The 19975-nt window shown below is 45.3% G+C and overlaps 1 protein-coding gene across 3 annotated transcripts; it reads left to right on the top strand.

Annotated features, from left to right (window-relative positions):
• The first annotated feature begins 1271 nt into the window (after positions 1–1271).
• MUL1 (mitochondrial E3 ubiquitin protein ligase 1) lies at positions 1272–9214 on the top strand. 3 transcript variants are annotated; one of them, XM_019511895.1, is made up of 5 exons: positions 1272–1343; positions 1754–1899; positions 3593–3680; positions 4580–4700; positions 7000–9214. In XM_019511895.1, exons 2-5 carry the CDS (start codon positions 1780–1782, stop codon positions 7736–7738), a joined length of 1068 nt encoding a protein of 355 aa, XP_019367440.1. In that variant the 5' UTR covers positions 1272–1343; positions 1754–1779; the 3' UTR covers positions 7739–9214. The 3 variants fall into 3 exon arrangements, with proteins under 3 accessions (XP_019367440.1, XP_019367442.1, XP_019367441.1); XM_019511897.1 differs by lacking the exon at positions 1272–1343 and adding an exon at positions 1389–1399; XM_019511896.1 differs by lacking the exon at positions 1272–1343 and adding an exon at positions 1465–1656.
• The last annotated feature ends 10761 nt before the right edge of the window (positions 9215–19975 follow it).

Consider the following 19975-nt stretch of genomic DNA (forward strand, 5'->3'; position numbering starts at 1 on the left):
TGTCTGGGCTAGTGTCAGCCAGCAGGAGGGTGAGTTCCTCCTGCTTGTTACCCATACTGCGAGCATTTGTGTAGAGGCATTTGAGGCCTCCTGTAGGTGCATGTACTGACCCCCTAGTTTGTTGACTGCAGAAAAATAATAGAACGTTTTTCTAACTTTTTTTCCAACTACTCAGTTGGTCTAATAAAAGATATCACGTCTACTCAAAAAACCTTGCCTGAAAAATAACAGAGCAATTCTTCTGTTGCAAAGAACTCAGAAAGACCCCAGCAGATCAGGAAGGTTTCAACACTACAGATTCCTGTTTGAAAGCTCTGAGTCTATCTTGGAAATCATGTCTGCACACCTAACCGTGCTACCATGGTGTGGCATCCTGCGGCACCCTTGAAAGGATCTCCAAGCACCCCAAGCTGCCACAGGACCCGGTTGAGCATTGCTGAATGAAGGGAATGGGATTGACTGCTTCTTGATGAGCCCCTGAAATTTTTCCTCTTCAGCGATGCCCACTGCAGCACACAGATGGCAGGATGCATGATGGTGCGAAGCTTGTGGCGTGACTGCATCCAGCTCAATGGCCAGAGCAAAGCCTGCCCATGGCTGCCTTCCTTCCTCATCCTGCTCCCAGCTTCACCCTTCTCACATAGGCACCTGATGCCACATCCAGGCTCCTAACCAAAAGCTGCTGATCTCTGCACTCCTTATTTCCCTTCCACCCTATGCTGGCAAGGGGGGTGGCCAAAACCAAGCCCCTTAGTTCAGTGCTCGAGTACGGATGCCCTGACTAGGCCCCTTGCCTTGCGCCCATGCCCGGCACACAGGAAGGGACCCCTGTCTCCAACATGCCAGGGCCAGAGGTGTGACATGCCCTTGGCCTGGTGCAAGAGGCGAAGACTTCTGCCCTGGACCTCAGCATTTTTGGAGGTGCTGAGCAAATAATCTTCTATGGGACTCACAGCTCAGCACCTCTGAACATCTGCCTCTCAACGCAGATTTACATGTCTAAAATATGGACACCACATTGCAAAATTGGCTTTGGGTGCCTAGATTTGTCTTAAGAGGATGGCCAAGGGTGCACTCTCCCACGCCAGCACGGCCAGGGCCAAGGGCAAAGCCGGGACGGGCAGAACCCCAGCCCTGAGCCCCTGGGGCAAGGTAGGCAAGGGATGCAGACAGCTCAGTCCCGGCAGGGAGGGGCCTTGGAGGACCCCAGGGATCCCTTCTAGCCTGCCTCTCTATGGCTTTGGCTGGGGATTCTACTGCTCGCGGGCAGAGCGTAGCCAACACGTCACCAGGCAACGCCGGAAGCAAAGCCTACCCGGAAGGCCCGGGTGGGCCGCGGAGTGGTGAGTGTCTCTCGTGTCCTTCTCCCGCACGTGGGCAGCTGGGTCTCCGCGGTGCGGTGCGGTGCAGTGCTGCCTGCCCCTGCCCTCAGCTGGGCCGCAGTGCGCGGGCGTCGCTCCTTTCTCCGCCGGAGCTCGCCTTCCCCCGGAGTCCCCGGGCATACGGGAACTGGCGCCTCCGGCTCCGGGCCGGGGGATCAGTCGGATGCGCTGGGCCAGGACACATCCCAGCCCAACACGGCGCCTGGTTCTGTCCTGTGTATTTTCAGATCAAATCCACTGTCAACGTGGTTTTCACAAGCTCCCCACTGAAGAGGTCCGCGCGCCTGCCGCAAAGCCCGGCAACGCGAACATGGTTTTGTCTGCAAAGAGCTGATCGGCAATAACTGCCCTCTTCTCCTCCTCCTCTGTAGGCACCCACGAAGTCTGACTGTTCGTGATGGAGAGCGGGGGGCGCCCCTCGACAGGCCAGGTCATTTTCCTGGTCACCAGTTCGGCTCTCACGGCGATTCTGTACTCAGTTTACCGACAGAAATCCAAAGTGGCCCATAGCCTCAAGGTCAGTTGCAGGGAAGTTTCATTTTTTTTGATGACAAGATGTGCTGCCTTCCCAATTAGGACATTAAGGTGTTAAAAACAGCATTTAAAAGGGTGGAGGGGTTGTGCGGTTTAACGAGCATTTATTTGGATGCCTCTCTTCACTGAAACGTTGCGTGTCCATTTGTCTGAACTGTTTGTTTTTAGCTCCCAGGTTTGTTTGGGAAAGTTGAGCATTTCTCCTGTTCCCAGTGGTGTTTCCTTTTGTACATTCCATATGTTAACACTGGTATAGGACTGTTTCACTGTATTGGCTGGTAGGAAGAAAAAAACCCCAAAACAGCTAGCTGAGATTGTTTAGAGGGTTGCATTGATGCAAGTAATTCCCAGTGGCTGATTTAAGGTGTCAGGAAGAAAGTGTTCAGGGTGTCTGATCAACAGGTTGCAGGGCTCCGACTTGGGAGACTCTGGGCATGTCTACATGTTCACTAATGTGCAGTGCCTACTTGTAAAAGGAAGTACAGGCAGTCCTCAGACTTACGACACAATTGGTTCCTGAAAACTGTGCCTTAAGTCGAAATGTTGCAACTTGGAACCAATTTTCTCATAAGAAACAGTGTTATAAATGGAGGATTAGTTCCTTAACCAAGGCCCAATACCCTATTTTCACCTAAAATACGCCAGAATTTTGTACTGGATCAATTATAGATGAGTAATATAGCTACCTTAATATATTTATATAGCAAATAGCAATCATATTGATTTGGAAGGACTTCTTTGAGGTGACTTTGCTGGACTTTTTGAAGGGTTTTTGGCTGGAGTCTTCTCAGGAGTCTTGGCTACAGGTTTTTCTGGAGACTTGGCTGCTTTCTTAAAGTGTCCAAGGAAATTTGGACAGATGTTCTCCAGGGAGATGAGCGACGCAGTGAACTTTTTTGCTGTTATGGCATTGCATTGGATCAAGCATTGTAAGTCGAAACTGGCGTTGTAAAGTTGAAACAGGGTGTCAATTTAGAAACATTGTAAGTACAAAACATTGTAACTCGGAACGTTGTAAGTAGAGGACTGCCTGTACTAAATAAATGCGCAGTAGGCTGCCATACTGCACATTAGTATGATCCCACATTTTTTCATGATGGTAAATGCACAGTAGGTTGCTATACTGCATATTAGTATGATCCCACATTTTTTTTCATGACGGCTAAAGCGCAGTAGGCTAAAACTAGTGTGTCTTAGCCTAATAGTATATTTTTGTCTTGACGCTGTAATGCAGTCAGTCTGTCTATTGTGCATTAAGTGTCTCATGTAGACATGCCCCTGGATATTATTCCCAGCTGTGTTGTTGGCCTACTGAGTGACTTTAACAAGTCACTTTATAGTGTTAACTCTGCCTCAGATGCTCCATTCACAAAATAAAGAGGATGACACTTGCCTGCTTTATAGAGTACTTTGATATGTGAAGAAAAGTGATAACTAAGAAGGCATTATTAATAATATAATATATTAATAAGAGCAATAAAATGGGAGTAGAAAAAAGATGAAAAAGCTATTGTGAAACAGCAGGAAACTGGCCTTTGTTTCTCAAAATCTTCCTTTCTGCCTTCAAGTTGATGATCTTCAGAAATTAGTTATCAATGAGAAATCTTCCTTGTATCTCGTACATAACACCCCTTTAGTCTATAATTACTCATCCGTGTGTTTCTCTGTTTATATAGGGTGCAAAGAAAGTTAATCTAGACCAAGACTTGAAGAATATCCTTAGGGAAGCACCAGGAAAATGTGTTCCATATGCCGTTATTGAAGGTAATGTACATAAGCATTTAGTCCACGAAAGCAGTGTTTCTCAACCCATGAGTCACGACCCAAAAGTGGATTGCAAGAATATATGAAAGGGTCAAAAGCAAACTTTAACGATGGATCAACAAGATGAATTCTCCTTTAAAGGAGAAAAATGTGTGAAACCATGGCTTTTCCCTTGCACGCAGGCAGAGTGCCAGCCTTCAAGGGGCTGCTTGGGGGCCCCCATTCCTCACACATACTCCTCTCCTCTACCCCACATACTGGGGGCAGGGGGCAGTGGGTCAGGACTGAGGGTTGCTGGGTTGGGACTGGCCATCGAGTCCTGGTACAAAAAAAGGTTGGGAGGCACTGCATTAAAGGGTTCTAAATATAAATACCAGTCTCTTCCTTTTGGCTTGTCCTTCTCTTAAAAAACAACAACTCTTTTCCAGCATCTCTCAAGTAACTGAATCAAAAGTGTGGTTAAGAAAACCCTGAATTCATAAATGTAATTCAAAAGGGTAATGGAATTCCATTTCAGCATATACATATGCTAAATAGTTCCCAGGTTCTGGGGCTGTATAATCCCAAAGAGATACAAAATAAAGGATATCCATTAAAAGGTAAACCTAGTAGCCACTCTAGAACAGTGTCTTTGTTTTCCTGACTACCTTGTGTCCACTGCCATCTCACACAATAGGCCTTACTCTCCTGGGTGGTGGTTAGCAAGCCTAAGCACTAAATCTCAGATCCTCGTACCTGTATCTTTGACTGTCTAATCCATAGCATTCCTTTACTATATAGCAGGATTAACTCTGGCATTGCTAATTTTATTTATACTAAAAAATAAATAATGTTTAACAATAACAACACATTGTAGAAAGGCCTTTACAGTTCTGCATGGCTCTGTTGGTCTCTTTCAGGTGTTGTGCGCTCTGTTAAAGAAACTCTCAACAGCCAGTTTGTGGACAATTACAAGGGAGTAATTCAGAGACTGACGCTACAGGAGCATAAAATGGTTTGGAATCGAACAACCCATCTCTGGTAGGTCCTTCTTTCTTCAGGGCACAAAAATATCCATGCTTTGGGGTGGTTGGTTGTAGCTATTTAGTTGGTCTAACAAAAGATATCACGTGTACCCAAAGAACCTTGTCTGAAAATATCCAGATATTTGTGCACCCTTTGTTGGCTTTATGATGAAAACATATGCCCAAAAAAAGGAATCGGGAGAAAAATTGGTAGTGCAGCTTCAGTTTAGTAGTAGTATTTACATTTATATCTTGCTCTACCCAGAAAGGCTTGATAATGAGTCTACTGAATAACACTATGGTTTGCTACTGGATTTAAAATCATAGAAACATAGAAAATGAGGGTGGGAAGGCTGCTCAGGAGGTCACATCTAGTTCAACCCCCTGCTCAAAGCAGGACCTTCCCCAGCTAGATCATCCCAGCCAAAGCTTTGTCTAGCTGGGTCTTAAAAACTTCCAAGGATGGAGCTTCCACCACCTCTCTGGGTAACCTGTTCCAGTGTTTTACTACCTTCCTAGTGAGACAATTCTTCCTAATATCCAACCTAAACTTCCCTTACTGCAACTTGAGACCATTGCTCTTTGTTTTGTCATCTGCCACCCTTCCCCTGAAAAACCACTGTCTGCTGCTGTGAAAGAGAGGATATTAAGCTAGGAGGGCCTGTGGTCTGACCTAGTATGGCAGTTCTTATGTTCTTAGCAGTAGGACTAGAAACAAGCTGAGCTTTAGGGGAGTATACTACTTGCAAAGCCTGAATGCTGTACAATAAAGCCTCAAGTCAGTAGGTGTAAATAAATAGATAAGGCATATTTGCTTTCTTGCCCTGTTGTTGAACTCTAGTATACATCAGCAGCTGTTTACAGCTAGAAGGATGTTCTTATTTGTAGGGTTGGGAAGAATCATTACTAACCACCCTTTCTCCTGTGGTTTTGAGTATTTAACTAAAGCTATTCAAACGTATGGCCTTCTCAGAGAGCACAGAACTACATGGAGTATGAGGCAGCAAAGTCATACAGGTGAATGGGGTCATGCATCATGGCTTTAAATTGCAAACTCTAAAATCAATGCAGAATTTATCAAGCCAGTGTAAAGATTCAGCACTCAGAATGTGTTGCTGCTCCAGTATAGCTGTTAAATACGCTACACATTGTTTTGTTCTGGGTGAGTTACCACCTTAATAGAGTATACACAGGGGCTCTAGAAAGTAAAGAATTACAATAATCCAAGATAGCTAGGTTAAGAGCCTTTGTCAACAGCTGTAGGTTGTTCCTATTGAATAATGGCCGGAACTTGGTAATATCCCTCGGGTAAAATGAGGTCTTAATAATAGACTTATCATGCAATTCAAATGATAAATCTTGTGACATCGTGATTCTCCAGGCTCAGTACCTGCAGCTGGGTGCAGAAATAGCTGAACTAGAGCATCACTGCAGTCTTTGAACCTAGACAAAACCTCACTTAATCGGATTATGTGTATTAAAATTGTTGCTGTGCTGTGCTGTGCTGTGCTGTGCTGTGCTGTGCTGTGCTGTGCTGTGCTGTGCTTCTTGTGACATAACAATTTTCAAAGTTGCAAACCCATGTGGAAGATTAGATGGCATTAGATATAGCTGAGTGTCATGCTCAAGCTGCTAGAAGTTCAGCATCCCCTTGCTTAATAGGGAAGAGAGAAGGAGAACTGTTACGATAAAAGGAGGGCTGTATGCACATTTCTGGACAATGCCACTGCAAAAGGAAACAGCTTTAAAATTATTGCAACCCAAAGAAACTTTTGCTGAGGGCAAGCGCTAAATTGGATTCAAACAATACTAACAAAACACTTTTGCCCAAACTCCTTGTCAGAGCTGAACAAATTAAAGCAAGAATAGAAAGTTGCAGAAATTCCAGTTGTGTCCAGACGCTTGTTACAGGGGCAGTTAATGTAGTACTTGGTGCTCTCGCACTTTTTGTCAACAGATTGGTGTTACTGAGGCCTCAGTATGTCAGTGGTATCCCTCATACATCTGAGAGGGGCAACGTTGATATCACTCCTTTAAGACTAGAAGTAATTTCTGTTGTGCAGTGTTACTTTTTTCCTGGTGCTGAAGAGAAATTGCTTAATGCTTAGCGTAACTTGTGAAGAACATTTAACTCTGCTGCGCAGGTGTGCATAAGGCTTGAAAATGATATGTTTACCAAAACCTTTACAAAGCAGATTAGATGCCTACTTCCCTGCTACTTATTATCTACAGTGAAGCGACTGATGCTTCTGCTCATCAGATAAGCCAGTTGATGGTCTGTGTTGGCTTCACTTCTGTCACTTATCCTTTCCCAGGAACGACTATGAAAAGATCATTCACCAGAGAACCAACACAACTGCCTTTGACTTGGTGCCTCATGGTGACTCAGGTGGTGTGGCAGTAAGGGTGATGAAGCCCATGGATGCTGCAGAAATCAGCTTGGAGACAGTGTATGAGAAGTTTCACCCTTCCATCCAGTCCTTCACAGATGTGATTGGCCATTATATTAGTGGCGAACGTCCCAAAGGCATCCAGGAAACGGAAGAGATGCTGAAGATCGGAGCAACATTAACAGGGGTGGGAGAGCTGGTCCTTGACAACAGCCTTATTAAGCTGCAGCCCCCCAAGCAGGGCATGCAGTACTATCTGAGCAGCTTGAGCTTTGAGGCTTTGCTCCAGAAGCAAGAATCAAGAGTCAAGCTCTGGAAAATCCTGACAGTCATTTTTGGTTTCGCCACCTGTGCCATGCTCTTCTTCATCCTGAGGAAGCAGTACCAGCACCGTCGGGAGAAGCAGCGCCTGCGACAAATGCAAGAGGAGTTCAGGCAGACCCGGGAGAGGCGTGTGCGGGAAATGAACTTGGAGGGTGGGGAAGGCGTGGAGACTATCAAGAATGCCTGTGTCATCTGTTTGAGTAACATCAAATCCTGCGTCTTCCTGGAGTGTGGGCATGTCTGCTCATGTGACGAGTGCTACCAGGCCCTTCCAGAGCCAAAAAAATGCCCTATTTGCAGGCAGGACATCACGCGGGTGGTTCCTTTATACAACAGTTAAACCTTCTTGGCTGAGCAGCTGTGTGTAAAATGTTTCTGCTTTTAGGCCAGCAGTTGGCCTGCCTGTCAGACTCCCTGGGCAGCTGCTGTCCCTGGGGCTGAAATTTGTTGAGTGTAATAAAGAGCAGGTTGGGAAGCTAGTTGGATACCCAGAACCCCACAGATATTTGACTGAGGAGGCAGAACTATCCCAGGGGCTATAATCTAGTAGAGAGTAAGTCTTTAGGTAGCTCCAGCTTCATTTTGATTGCACTCCATAGGCCTTCAGGGTGCTCTGTGCAGTCTCCAAAAATTAGGTTAATTCTCCCCACCTATCGTGCTGCCAGTTTCGTGTTTGTTAGGGTTGGTATCTCCATAGTCTTGATTTCTGGATTTAAGGATTACTGTCTTGTTATAACTGGGGCTGCCATCGCTGTGCAGTTTGCTGCATGTTCCAGTGACAGAAGTATCTGGGGTAAAAAAAAAAAAAAAAAAGCTTTAATCAGGAAGAGCTTCATACATTATAGATGACTGTTGTCAGTAGCAAGGTTCAAGTGAAGCTGTCAGCTAGTTTCACAGCCTGAATGTAGTGCTAGGGGATTTTTTTTAAAGGGCTCATGCAGTGCTTCATATGACTTTAATTTGAGTGAACAGTTACAGTTCTGTTGCTCTCTCCCAATTCGCCATCACCTTCACAAAAAATTTTGTGCTGACTCTTAACCTTTCCTCTGCAGCCCTGGAAATCCATACACAGCTTGAGATCCAGAAAGTGAAAATGGCTAGTCTAGGTTCAGTTGAGTCAGGTGGAAAAAATAAGAAGCATCTATACGGTAAAAAATAAATTGGATGTGGATTATTGAAATGAATCTGAAGGGCACAGGTAACAGTATGTGCTGGGAAGCTGTTTTCTGTCTTGCATTCTTTTGTTTCAACTGTGTCCCCGTTGGAGCGTGAGCAGAGATGATAGACTGACAGAAGTGATCAAAAGTGAAAGGCAAATAGAATCTCTTGTAATTTTTGGGGTGCAATTATGAAAGTCTTTGACTCTGAAGGCAAGCTCATAATAAACATTGCTACTTTCTACTGCAAAGTGACACCCCCTCCACTTGACAAAAGCAGTAGTAGGATTATATCCTGCAAGATTCTTGTGTTATCTTTGTACATATGTATTTCTTTTGCCTTCTGTCTGGTCTGACAAGTAAACAGATTGGCCCAGCAACATCGTGACAAGACTATTCTAAAGGATAATCTTGAGTGAGATCAGTTTTCTGATGTAATGTATTTTGAAATTTACCATTATGCCTTTCTTTGCTCCCTCCCAATTCCATAAGCCACACTGATTGAACGTAAATCACCCTCAGAATTACTGGTTAAGATCTGCAAAAAGGAGCGCTCATCGTCGCGTGTTGAATCCAGCATAAGACGAAACATTGCTGCTACCACACTGCACCTCTTTGTAATAGTGATGGTACGAAATAAAAACTTATCTGCCAAAGAGATTGTGACTCTCTGAAATGGAGGAGCAGCCATAATTGATCAAGGTGACACAGAGTTCAGTATTTCCTTTGAAGGACATCAAATCTTCAGTGAGTGGGTTGGAAATACCTACAGATAATTTCAGTGGATCCAACACCTTCAATTACTATGTAGGTCTGTAGTATAAAGAAGAAGATAGTTTAAAAAGAAACAATCCTTTTGGGGAGAGCATTTCATGACAGGTCTATAAAGATAATCCTTCTCCTGAAACTCACTTCAGGCAGGCAGAAGGTACTAATTTATGTAACGTGATCTCATTGACTAACACTACTGTGTTAGCAAATTGCAATAAGGGAGGTTTAGGTTGGATATTTGGAAAAGCTCTCTCAGTAGGAGGGTGGTGAAGCACTGGAACAAGTTACCCAGAGAGACTGTGGAATCTCCATCCTTGGAGGTTTTTAAGACCTGGCTTGACATCCATCCCTGGCTGGGATGACCTAGTTGGGGATGGTCCTGCTTTAAGCAGGGGGTTGGACTAGATGTGACCTCCTGAGGTCCCTTCCAACCCTCATTTTTTGTGATTCTATGATCCTGCATGTCACTAAGGAGGTCAACTTTTCCTGTTTTCTGCCAGTGACCATCTTCTGTCGGTTGTGAGCCAGGGTTTCTCTCATATATAACAGGAGTTAGTGTTTAAGGGAATGGAGCTGGTTAGATTAGTTAGCAAGAAGGGAAGTTGTTGGTTTGAAGTCAATTAACTTACAAGGAGCTTGTCTTAGGGCTGCCATGGCTTTCTATGATGGTGTCATCTTTCATTTCGGTGGTGTTTTGTTTTTAGTTGGGTGACTTGAGGCTTTTACCAGTTGTGTTTTAGTAGTTCAAGTAGTTCTAGTGTCCCTGGTAGGCACAAATGGAAAATTCTAAATAAAATAATATGCACTGGATCCAGCTCATTATTTTGCATCTACACAGTCATCTGCTTGGCTGGTGTGAAGCTTGGTGTAGCCCTCAGCTTTGTTAGTTCATGTAGTGACAAGTGATGGTTTTCTTCGTAGTGGTGCAGGATGAAGCAGTGCTGCATGGGATGGAGTCCAGCTCCCACTCTCCGTATGGCCTACACTGGAGGATCCTACTTCTGTGTGGGTTTCCTGTGTAGAGACAGAAGCCTGACTGAGGTTTTGTGTCATTGCAACTGTGATGTTACCTCAAACAACCTGAAGAAGTAGCCTTACTTTACAGTCGAGGTAATGAACACAAAGAGTTGAAACTTGCCCAAGACCTCTGAGATTTTGGCTGCTAGTCCTTTACTTAATTCATTCAAAGCACTCTTCCCTTCCCATTCTGCAGCTACAGGGCACCAGAAGTCTGCCAAGCCCTTGCTTTTTAGGCACAAGATGTTCTAATTGGGTTGTCCATCCATCTTTGTCTTCTTTCCTTCACCCCCACATCAGCCTTTTCCTGATCTTCTTCTGTAGATAAATGGTAGATGTTTGCCTTGTCAAGAACAGGACAAGCAATCCAGCTGAGCAACATAGAGATTTGCCTTAAAGTGGCAATGCTGTAGTCAATGGATGTGACTGAGCAACAGGCCACTTTGTTACCTCACCCTTGCCGTGTGATTCTAGTGCAACAACAGGAAAAGAAGAATGATGGTCCTTAGACTCAACAGGCAGCACAAGGTCTGAGGCATGTGGGTTTGTGAGGGCCTAGACTACCAAGGATTTTTCCAGTTTGGGTCTGTATCCTGGCTCCTGATGTTTTGCTACCACTGGTCATTTGTGGCATGCCTTTGTTGGTCTGCTTTGCTAAGGGAAGCTACTTGCTGGCCCCCATCTCCCTAAGCTAGGTACCTCTGTAACCAGCTCCACCTTTTTTTGCTAAAATCCAGCATTTAACTGGCTCTCCTAGCAGGGAAGGAAAAGGGCTTTCAGCAGATCCCTTTGTGTGCATGTGTATTACAGATGTAACAGGAGAGAGTGAGTGATACCTTACACCTCCCCCTGAGCTGCTCTACACTACTGCGACAAAACTTGCAATGACTCCTTGTCCTCCCCCACCTTACTTGTGCTAACTAGCATCTCTCTTGTGCCTTGGTTTGTCTGCCTCAGGGTACTGGTCCTCTCTGATACATAGCAAGGTACCAAAGAAGAAGGACTATAGCTTTGTTTGGTGGCGTAAGAAACTAGCTATATTTTGCCCTTTGATCATAATGGGCTCTTCATTTATTAGCCATATAGCTTGGTGTAGTTGTCATGGAATTTCATTATGATATGTAATCCAGGACTTCGGACAGTATAAGGGAAAGAGGAGGGCAGAATTGCATGTGGTTTGAAGTGGGCTGAGACACTTATCAGTCTTGGGACAAAATAATTTCCATTTTATTGCCTCCACAAACTCCTTGCAGCTCCCAGATGTACTTGTTAGTCACTTCCCGTCCAGCTGTTTCATTGTTATCTCGCTCCCAGATACACATTGTGCTACAGTGATGGCTACACTGTGCACATTAAACCAACATCATTGAAGGTTATGGCGTGCACAGCATGACCGGTGCACTTTCTGTTGCTGTCAGTGTACTTAAGGAGTTTCAGCCTTTTATAGTCCTCACTGGGGGTTCCTTCCCTTTGCTCGGAGAGATCAGAGCATTTTTTTGGCTTTTTATTTATTAGTTCATCTGCTTTTAAAACAATCTTCTTTTCTCAGCTGCTGGAACAGACAGCGAATTATAGGTTCCCTTTCCTTGCTAAGTGTTACCTAGGTTGAACCAAAACATACCTGTGTTGCAGCAGCGATAGTTATATCAGCCCAAGGAATAGCATTAACTGCCCCTGCAAAGCTGGCACGGGATCAGTGTTCCTTGTGCTTCTCACTGAAATAATGGGTAGTTGATTTTCATTGCAAGAATGTTCCAGGGCTAAACCTGGTCTTTTCTCAAAGCAAAATTCTTGCTATTTCTCTAGCAATGGTATATTTCTGGAAAGGGGTATGTCTGGAGTGAGAGGTGGGATCGCATGCTGAAACAGTGCATCAGCAGCAAAGCCACAAGCTGGGTCCAATTATTTTGCTTTTTCCTGTTACCAGAGACTGGTGGTTGAAGGGGACACCAATTAGAGATGCAACTCCCCATTAGAAGAGACATCTGAACGCAGTAAGAGTGTGTTAGGGTCTTGCTGTCCTCCTGCTTCTGTCCCTGTGCCCAGTAAACCATGATAGTAGGGTCCTGATCACAGTCCTTCCCAGCTTGCTGCAAAGCCAAAAGGCAAATCTGTGACAACTCACTGATGCAGTGATGGATGTAGCAATGATGGCATTATCCGCAAGATCAAGGCAAGGCCTAGTAGCAAGGCAATAGCTGTTTGTCTAAGGGAATATGTCTTTTAAAAACAGCTTGCAAAATTGCCTGGGTATTTTAATTGTTTTGTATCAAGTTGCCGCTTCTGTGGTAATCTTTGTGGCTTGAGTCTAATTTGAAGTTCTTTGGACTTTACGATAGGCCACTTGTCCTATGTTAAGAGTGTCCTTGACTTCAGGATTTAATTCCCATTAGCCTGGTCTGGAAGGAACAAGGTAGGTCCTTTAGAGTTAGAATTTTGTCAGTGATTGCAAACCTTTCCAAGGACTAAATAAAACCAATTCCAAGCTGATCTTTCTACCTCTTGCAGTTCTGGTGCTCTCTGCATAAGGTTTTATTTGTCCTCCTGCTACCAAACCAAAGATGACATGTCTCTTGCATATGAATAACCGTGTAATAGACTTTCCCAAGTAATAAGACAGAAGCTTGTTCCTAAATCAGATATTCCCCGCTTGTCTCAACATGTTCCTGAGTTTCACAGTCAGAAGAGGTATGGCTACGTGTTTTCCACGGCAGCTTGCCATGCGGAGTCCTTTCCATACCCTAGATGGTGCTGTATTACCGTGATACATTCACTGTGCAGCCATCCCACCACTTTTGCTGGAACAAGCGTTTTCAGGAAGGCAATGCTGCAGCCCTGGCCACAGTACCTGTTAACAGGCTGCCTCCTCCTAGAGATGGTGGGAGCAGGCAGAGGAAGTGGGACATGAGAGATGGGAGTGCTATTATGAGGAGTGGCAGTGAGGAGGGAGCTGTCACTCAGGGCTATTTCTGTTCCACCACAAGACACTTCCACTCCCACTGCTGTGATCCTCTTGTATCCGTCAGCGTTTCACACGAGGGTTTGTTTCCCCACTTCCCCCAGCCACCTGCCTCAGTTGCAGAGCACAGCAAAATCCATGAGCGATGTGGAGGAGAAGGGTGCTAACGGGGATTATATAACGAATCCTGAAGTGCTGAGCTCGTTTCTTAGTCATCCTCATTTCCTAAACCCCTCAGCAGCTTCCTCTTGTGGTTTTGCTCAGAGAAGTGGGTTTTTTTTTTCCTCCCTAAACTTTTGTGTTGCTCTTTAGAGCCGTGTCCTGTCCCCAGAGATGGCTGCAGTTGGGTGAGAATGAAAGGATCCCTTTACTGTGTGCAGTATGTAGAAACGATTTGGGTTTTTAAGGTGTTTGGAAATCCTTCATGACGAAAATTGCTGTAGACCTGTATTTTATGAGCACAGCAATGCCCTGGCTTTCTCCTTTTATTATTTGTGTTGGATTCTAATATGAACTAAGATTTCTCTCTCTCTCAGACTAGACGAAGCAGCAGAATTTAGTATGAGACACCTGAGCCTGGAAGGGCCCACCTGTCAGCAAGTCCAGCCCCTTGTGATCATAGGAAATCAAGCTCTGGACACCACAATAAAGCCCTCCAACCACAAGCCACAACCAGTCTGTTCTTCCTTCTCCCTCATCTCTTCTCCACATGCACCCTATAACAAACCAGAGTCCTCAGCATGATGGAAAGAAACACCTCAAAACTTCCAGTACAGTGCAGGAGAGACCAAGGCTGTTCCCAGCTCCTCGCGCTCCTACAGTAGCAGGAATTCATTAAGGAAAATACGGTTTTTGGTTGTAGCTGTTGGTCTAAAGACACAGGCAGGCAAACTTCTTTGGGTAGATGCGATATCTTATTAGACCAACTGAGTAGTCAGAAAAAAAGTCCTTTGCAAGTTTTCAGGTACAAACCCAAGCTGTCTGGCTGAGAGATATGCCTTCTTAGTGATCCTAGGAGGTGGCCCTGCCCCATACTATAGAGGAAAGCCAAACGCTCCTCAGCCCCCTGGTCTTTGTCAATCTGGCTTGGGGGAAAAATCCCCTCAACTCCAAATCTGATCAGATGAACAAGACCCGTCCCCCCAGCTAGGTACCTCTGTGTCATGAGGAGCACCAGTGCATCATGCCCTATCTGCAAGGTTTCAGAAGATAGAGAAAATCCAACAAGAGGCATAAACCACATGGTGAGTTTGAGGGGGGGGAAAAACAATGTCTTCCTCGCCCCCTACGCAACCAGCCCTCAAGCATGAGATAACTTGGTTAAATACAACGTAAGACCATGCAGCAAGTATTTTAAGCATATTAAAGGCTCAAGAGGAAGGAGGATAAAGATGGCAAGGAAACCTAATCTAGAAAGGGCTGTCACAACCACCCAGGCTGAATGGCCCTCATTGTGCACACAAACCATGGTATTCCCTGTAAGCTAGAGGAAAGTGCAGCCTCAGACTTTGCATGTGCACCGAGAAGACCTGGGCGCCCAGCACAGTCAAGGTCTAACAGCTAGTGGAAACTCCCAGTTGACTCAGCCAGGCTGTTTCAAGTAACCAACTGAGAGACGGGAGGAAAATCCCTCCTGTTAAGGCACTAAACTGGGATTCCCAAGGGCTGGGGTTTGAACCCTGGCTCTGCTACACTGTGTGACCTTGGGCAACTCATTCACATGCTTTGTGCCCTGTGAAATGGAGACATCAACGCTTCCTTTTCCTCAGCAAGTTTGATTCTGAACTCCTTGGGGTTGGCTGGCTCTCTTCATGTGTATGTGCAGTGCCTCCAATTCGGTGCTGCAGCAGCACCTGGAAGCCCCAGTCAAGTAGCTTAGCTCACATCTGTGCTTTATTTTCTTTTTCAAGTCCCTCTAGATTTCTGTTCTCTGGTTTATTTGCATCTCATTCTCATGCAAGGAAGAAGAACAGCATCCCATATTATCTCTCTTGCATTCCCTTTGTTGTTTTTTTTTTCCTCTGGCTGTGTTTTCTAAGAGTCTCTTAATTTTCAGTCTCTCTTTCCAGTCATTCATCTTCTTGTAAAGCACTTTCCACATGTTTTCGGAGAAGCTGTGAAATTTAACTCTGACCTATTAAACAATCTGCTCGGTCTGATCAGCCAATTTTGGTGTAAAATTAAGAAAACCCAAGCAGCAGCTGTGAGCACAGCCTAAGAAAAGTCAGCCAGATCCCACTCTTGTTTCAAAGGAATTGCATGCTCAGCTCCAATCAGTTAATGGGACCAAAGCAAGAGTGGCAGAGAGAGCACTGGGATGCCACTGAGAGCACAGTTCAGAGATAAGGAGGCTGAATGAGAGTCACCAGTGGCCTGGAGGGCCTTTTTTGGGTCATGATGCACAAATAGGGAATAACCCAGCATGACTCGAAGATTGAGTTTGAAGAGAAAGCAGCTGGGGGAAAGGAAACAAAAGAGAGTGCTTGTAAACTCCCTGCGTTATGAGTGAGTCATGCAGGGGACTCCATGAAAACATATTTAGAAAGTCACATTTCTAAATGGAAAGGCTTTTCAAGATCAGGGAACTGTACGTGATGTCTCAGGTGGCCCCTTCCAGTCCCATGTGGATCAGAATCCATAAGTTTTTTTGGTTGGATGTTATTTTAGAAACTTTGTCTTCACCCTCTTCCCCAACAGACGACATCTGTTACAGCCCTAGAATTAACTGCCTCTAGATGCAAGTAATAGGAGTCTGTTGTCAGGCAATTTTGGTGAAGGGTCTTTGGCTCTGGGATTGATTGCCTTCTGCTGTTTGACAGAGGTAGAGTTTATTAACTTGCTAGCTGGCCCAAATGGCCCATCTGTTTGCTCAGACTTTTGCCTTTGGAAGCAAGCTGGAGAAGCCAGACTGGGGATTAGCCCTTTTGAATGGGTTGTGGATGAGACATTGAACGGAAGGGCTCAGGTTGCTGTGTATTCTTTTTACACAAGCTTAGAAATGGGATATGAGCATTATGTCAAATGAAGAATAAGCAAACAACCTAATTCAGGCAGGCCGGCCAGAGAAAATTAAACCTATTCTTAAAACCAATGATAAAAATCTGCTTCCTCTAACCAAACGCTCTGAAACATTCTGGAACCGAGGGCTATATCGAGAAGCTTCTAGTCTTAATGTTACGGCTGTTTTAAGCAGGAAATGCCAGTATAATTTTGACTCTAAGTTCTGCAGTGCTACATCTTTTTTTTTTTCCTTGGGTCTTTTGGCCGTTTTTTCCATTCTCTTTCCTGGCTTGAAAAGGAAGAAGAATTGCTAATAAGCTTGGCCTTTCTTGGTTGGGCGCCTCCTGAAATATCTGGAGGATTCTCAACCTTTGCCAATCTTACTGCTATCCCTTTAAGTCTTTATGTGATAGAATTAATAGCAATGCACCAGCAAACAGCAGTATCTGTCAAGATCTCAGCTGCAGCTGCCTCCAGGGACTGGCTTTGGAGACAGAGCTTGATCAACTTGCTAGATGTTGAATATCTAAAGAAACAAATTGGCACTTGTGTTGTTTTCAATACAGTGACAGTTTTGTGTGCTGAGTTTCTCTTTCGTGCCCCCCCCCCCCAACACACACACACTTTCTCTTTTCTCCAGTGTTTCATGCTGTTGTGGAGGAGGGGGAGGGATGTTACACTATATTCCCTGCTTTCTTATCAGCAGTGGATTTGATTGATTGAGGAGGCACTATGGTCCACTGGACAGCGTGCTGAATAGGGAATAAAGAAGCGTGGGTGGTATCTGTGATGCTGCCAGCCCCAGTCTGTGACCTTGGACAAGTCGTTTCATTTCTCTGCCGCTAGCTTCCTCGCCCATAGGAGGAAGTTAAAGATCCCTGCTTGCCTTGGTAAAAGTGCTGAGACAAAATAGTAAGTCTTAGCCCTCCAATATGAATGTTCTCACAGCAGCCCACATCCACTCCTTCCTATGGCCCCAACTGGTCTTACTGGTTTTCTGGAAATGAATAAGAAAACACGGCAAAGGAAGTTCATGCTTGTGAAAATGTATCCTACCCCTGAACCTGCCAGCACCTGTGCAACAACAATAGGAGCTTCCTGTGTGTGATCTGATAAGAAGAGGGATGACAACAGGGTGGCAGTGAAGGGTGACTCTTTGGCAGGGCTTTGAGCCATCATATTGTTACCAATTACGTTGTTTGAATGGGTTAGCGATCCTATGTTCCCTTGCACCAGGGCAGCTCTGAAACCAGCTATTTACATCTTTGCTTAGAGACCCACTGTGACTTCTTGTTGCTATGGGTGAATGGTTTCTGCTATGAGCATCCCCACTCAAATCGGTAAGACACTTTGCAGGCATAACTCCTTCTCCATGGGAGTAATAGGTTCCCCATCTGTCCTTCAGTGAGGGGATTACCCTCTCCTCAGAGTAAACTGAACGAGGCAAAGATTACCTTCCTCAGGCAAACTCCTCCTGCCGTGGACTGCCTGGCCTGTTCCAGGTACCAGCCACTTCCTCGGCCTGAATGTTACCAAACCAATGCAATAGCAAGGGCCCGCAGTGGTAGCAAAATAATCAACAGCTATGCAGTATCTGCACATAGGACTTGGTAGCTCAGCAGTATTCACCCGACCTCAGCTCTACAGTGTACTCTGACCATCTGAAACAAACAGTGGAAAAGCCTCCGAGCCTTGTCGAAAAGGTCTTACTTAGCTAAAACCCTGCATCTAGAGAGGCCTTCACAAAAACAGGCACCGTGGAAAGGTCACCACTGACCTGTAGCAAGAGATGCAGTAGTACAGTTGAACGATTACCATGCGGAAAGCACTCTCTCTGTCTCTCTCTGCATTGTCCCCTCACCCTTTTCAAAACAAGACTCATCTTTGTGGCTGGTGGATTAAAAACTCCAGTTGTAACAAAGCAGGCAGAACCGGACCACTTGCCCAGTCCAGTACACCGTGTGAGCACAAGTGAGAACGGAGCCAGCAAGCAACTCTTCCAAGAACATTTCAAGGCTGAGGAACGTTGTGCATCTTAATGATAAACCACGGCGTTCCCATATGCTGACATTTAACCCCACTGCTGCTGGGCCTCTCTGTGGCAGGCAGTGTCCTTAATGCCAAGGGGGAGCTTGCACCAGTCATCGGGTGTTCGGATGAACCTGGCTGTGTTTCGCAGGAAGTTACAGAAATGTCTGATGTACATGAGCAGTGCTGAAAGGACAGGCCTTGCTTGGAGTTACAGTTAGGGCTTCTGCTCTTGGCCTCTGCATGCATGCTCTTAGGCCTTAGTGGTGTCCTCAGCAAGAACCCACATTTTTGGCCACAAACCTAGTGATTAGAGACCTGCTGTGGTGCATTTAAAGACCTTTGCCCATAAAGTCTGAGGCTTCATTTCTAATTCAAGGAAACCTCCGCTCCTTTAACCTATCCACTTGTTACACGAGTACATTTTCAGAGCACCTTGCTAAGGGGAATTATCCTCCTGGCTCTGGGAAGAAGACCCAGAAGAAGGACTCGTGTCCCTATCTTGGAAGGAAAAGCAAGTCAGAGAGATTATGTGACTTGCCTCAGGTTGTCTACCTGTGCTTCAGCTCTGCCAAAGCTTCTGGTCCTTCCTCCTGTGTTCAGCCAGCTCGATCATCCTGCTTCCACCGTATAGCAAGACCACAGCTAAGAGATGGAGAAACTCCAATTCTAGAGGCAGGAATATTATCCCACACTGTGCTCAATTAATGAAGGCTTTAATCCCTGGCTGCTTGACCCATTATTGGCTATTACTTCCCTTGCTGTATTATTTTCCCTCTGCTGAGCAATACAAAGCATGAAACAGAGGGTCAGGGTTACTTCCCATGAAGCTTGTTTATCTGTTTTATTCTGTAGTTTTGGCACCAGTGACACTTCTGACTGCAGACTAGACGTTGCTGTTGCAGGCATGTTGCTGCTGTCTGCTGCTGAGTGATTTCCAGGAGGAAAGGAGTTGGCCATGCAAGTAAAACAGTTTCAGCACATCTCCCATGCACTGGGCCTGGCAAGTCTAAAGGAGAAGCCTGAAATAGGTTGTTTTTTTTTGTTACTGAAACAACACAAAGAGGAGCCCTGGGGAATTGGCTGGCAGTTTCTCTTCTAGGGCTACGGAGCATTGAAAGAAATCAGGTTTCCAAGGTTCCTGGGTGGGTAGGTTCTTGGAAGATATTACTGAACAGCTCTTAAATTACACTTAACCCATTTTGGAGCTATTAAACCTCTTGTGAGTGGAAAGTGCTTGTTCACGTGGTCATTTGTTGCTAAAGTACTTATAGATTATAAAGTACTCAGATGTTGTGGCTGCCACCTTCACTGAAGTGTTGCGGTTTGCTGGCAATTACAGTCTCCCTGTAACTCAGCATCACTTAACACACACACTGGGGTCCCTCAACCCAGCTGCCCATGGATAGTGAAACCTGGACTCGGGGGACAGATTAGATGGAAGTATTTAAAATAATTATCCACCACAAAAAAGTTAGTTACAGCAATGAGACTGATAATGGCGTGCATCTGTGGAGCCTTTTGCATCACACGGTGGCTTGAATTCATCACAGGAGTGACAAGAATTGGTCCCTCTTGATGGCGATGGAGTGAAGCTGGTTCTCTTAACCCAGCTGTCTCAAAACCACCACAACAGGCACTAGCT

The sequence above is a fragment of the Gavialis gangeticus genome, unplaced genomic scaffold (genome assembly GCF_001723915.1).
Source record: "Gavialis gangeticus isolate Ggan-Ray unplaced genomic scaffold, GavGan_comp1, whole genome shotgun sequence".
In the NCBI taxonomy this organism is placed as follows: Eukaryota; Metazoa; Chordata; order Crocodylia; family Gavialidae; genus Gavialis; species Gavialis gangeticus.